Raw genomic sequence first — 2,323 nt, 5'->3', positions numbered from 1 at the left:
CTCATCAAGTTGAGTACGTAGAGGTTGAAAAAAGACCAAAAAACTTGTTCTTTAGATGAATAGGTACTTCCCAAGGATCCTCCTAAAAATATATCTTGAGGTACGATCTCACTTTCCTAAGAATACAATCAACAAACAAATCAAAAGGGTCATCCTTTTTTGACTCAAGAAAAGACTCCCTTTTTCACCAAGGAGAAACATATCAAAAACTCAAAATTCTCCTCCAAAAGAGAGAAAACAAGTGAGACGTCATATCTATCTACAAGAATATCACACCTAAGACTTGAAGTCCATAAACCAATTTTTATCTCCATTTAGCCAAAAAGGTCAGGTTTACCAATCAGAGGTCCCTCACTCCTCAACTACATTTGCTCTTAAGTTTACAAACATTATTCCACTTGAATCAGGAGATCTTAAAATCTTCTTTCACTACTCCCCAAAGGAAACTTCTTTAAATATTAATAAGATTCCTCCAAACATTCGCAAACATCTTCAAAAAAGACAAAAAGAAGATATGGATAGAATTAATCACATAATGAAGAAGAAGCATCGACCACACTCAACTAACATATATTTGTTTACATAAATGAAGCGTCTTAGTCAAAGAACTGACTAAAAGGTTCCAAGTAGATTCACGTCTGGGATTTGCCCCCACCGACAAGTCTTGGTATTTAAAATAGAGGATTTCATTTATGAAGTGGAGGAAATCGTCCGTAGAGGCCAAAAAGGTCGAAAAGACAAGGTCCACATGAATTCCTACAAGACTGTTATTGAAGAAGCTAACCCAAAGACCCGACCCGAAATCAATTCAAACTCTCTTAGAATCGCCTTAATACTTTACATGTTTGCGACAGTAGGAAATGTTAAAAAGAATGTGTCATTTACATATTGAAGGTGAGATACCAGAAAATCGAACAATCTCATCCAAAATAAAGATCAAATTAAAAAAATTTTAAAAAATGTATTAAATTTTTATCTATGTACTTTGATTATATTACATCTTTTTATTTAATATGTAATAAATACTGTATTAAAAATATAAAAGAATTTTATTTTTATTTTTTATAACAAAAAATTTATATAAGGTGGGCCGTGAAGCTTTATCAGAATTTAAATAAATAAAAAAGAGGATTGTAAAACTAATATTGATTTGTCAATCATTATACTACTACTCTCAATTTTTTTAATTTTTATTTAATTTAGTCAACATAATCTTATATTATGAAAGATTAATAAAGTACCAATAAGATGAGAAAGATGAGATGAAGCTAGTAGTAGTGGATGAGTAGTCCCTCTCAATCGAGTTTGGCAAAACAGACAAAGTCATAGGTGAATAGTGGGACATACATGTCTTGTTTAATTTCACACAACCATAATATATATGGGCTCATTTCCATGTCATTTCTCCACCACAAGTTTTCTTCCTTCATATCTCCTCCACACACACACACTACCTCTTCAATCAACTCCATATATATATTTATGGTTCATTAGTCTATTATTCAAGTATTCAAACAACAACTACACACACCTTAATTTGGTATACTTTCATAACTTGTTCACACAGCAAACTTTGAAGTATAAGAAATTAATTAATGGCTGCTACTGCTACTGCTACTGCTGGTTCATTTTCAATGAAGGGTTCGAAGTTTCGATCGTTGGGACGATACAGTTCGAAGCAAGTTCGTCAGCAGAGAGCAAGGTTATACATAATATGGAGATGTACTGTTTTACTATTGTGCTGGAATGATTAAAAGTAAGTACAAGAATGATGAATATTTGTAATTGCAATTGTAGGTTCTTCTATTATGGGAACTTTATGTAGTAGTTTTTGTTACTACTTAGTAGGGTAGGTGAAGGAGTATGTAATTAAGGAGCTAGATTAAGCAGGAGTTTCTGATTAAACTGTAAATTATATGATATAGTACTCAACCATGTATAGATATAATGATAATTCAAGTTGAATTTCTTCAATAATATAGGCCTTATGTTTCATTAACTTTTCAAATTGTAAAACTTGAATTTAAATTGATTTAACATGTTTGCATTTAAAATTTATTTTTATTTTAAGTTAACATTTGTAATTTTTTAATTTAAATTTTATTTAATTTAAAAAAATTGTTATTCAACTTAATTTTACTAAATATCTTTAAATATAAATTATTTACATTTATTTTACAACCAAACATAATAAGTGAGAGAAAATAAATTAAAATTTGATTTTTATTTGGACTTGAGTGGTTATATGTCACTACATGCTTGCAATAAAAATGTTCTTTTTAATAAAATATGGATATCTAATTATTTGGTTTTGGAAGATAAC

General features: G+C 29.7%; 1 protein-coding gene across 1 annotated transcript; it reads left to right on the top strand.

Moving 5' to 3' along the window:
- Positions 1–1,424: 1,424 nt before the first annotated feature.
- On the top strand, positions 1,425–1,993 carry LOC127097181 (small polypeptide DEVIL 4). The gene has a single exon (XM_051035691.1). It carries the CDS (start codon positions 1,596–1,598, stop codon positions 1,752–1,754), a length of 159 nt encoding a protein of 52 aa, XP_050891648.1. The 5' UTR covers positions 1,425–1,595; the 3' UTR covers positions 1,755–1,993.
- Positions 1,994–2,323: the final 330 nt, after the last annotated feature.

Source organism: Lathyrus oleraceus, chromosome 6 (genome assembly GCF_024323335.1).
Source record: "Lathyrus oleraceus cultivar Zhongwan6 chromosome 6, CAAS_Psat_ZW6_1.0, whole genome shotgun sequence".
Lineage (NCBI taxonomy): Eukaryota > Viridiplantae > Streptophyta > Magnoliopsida > Fabales > Fabaceae > Lathyrus > Lathyrus oleraceus.
This window is presented reverse-complemented; position numbering and strand designations above follow the sequence as displayed.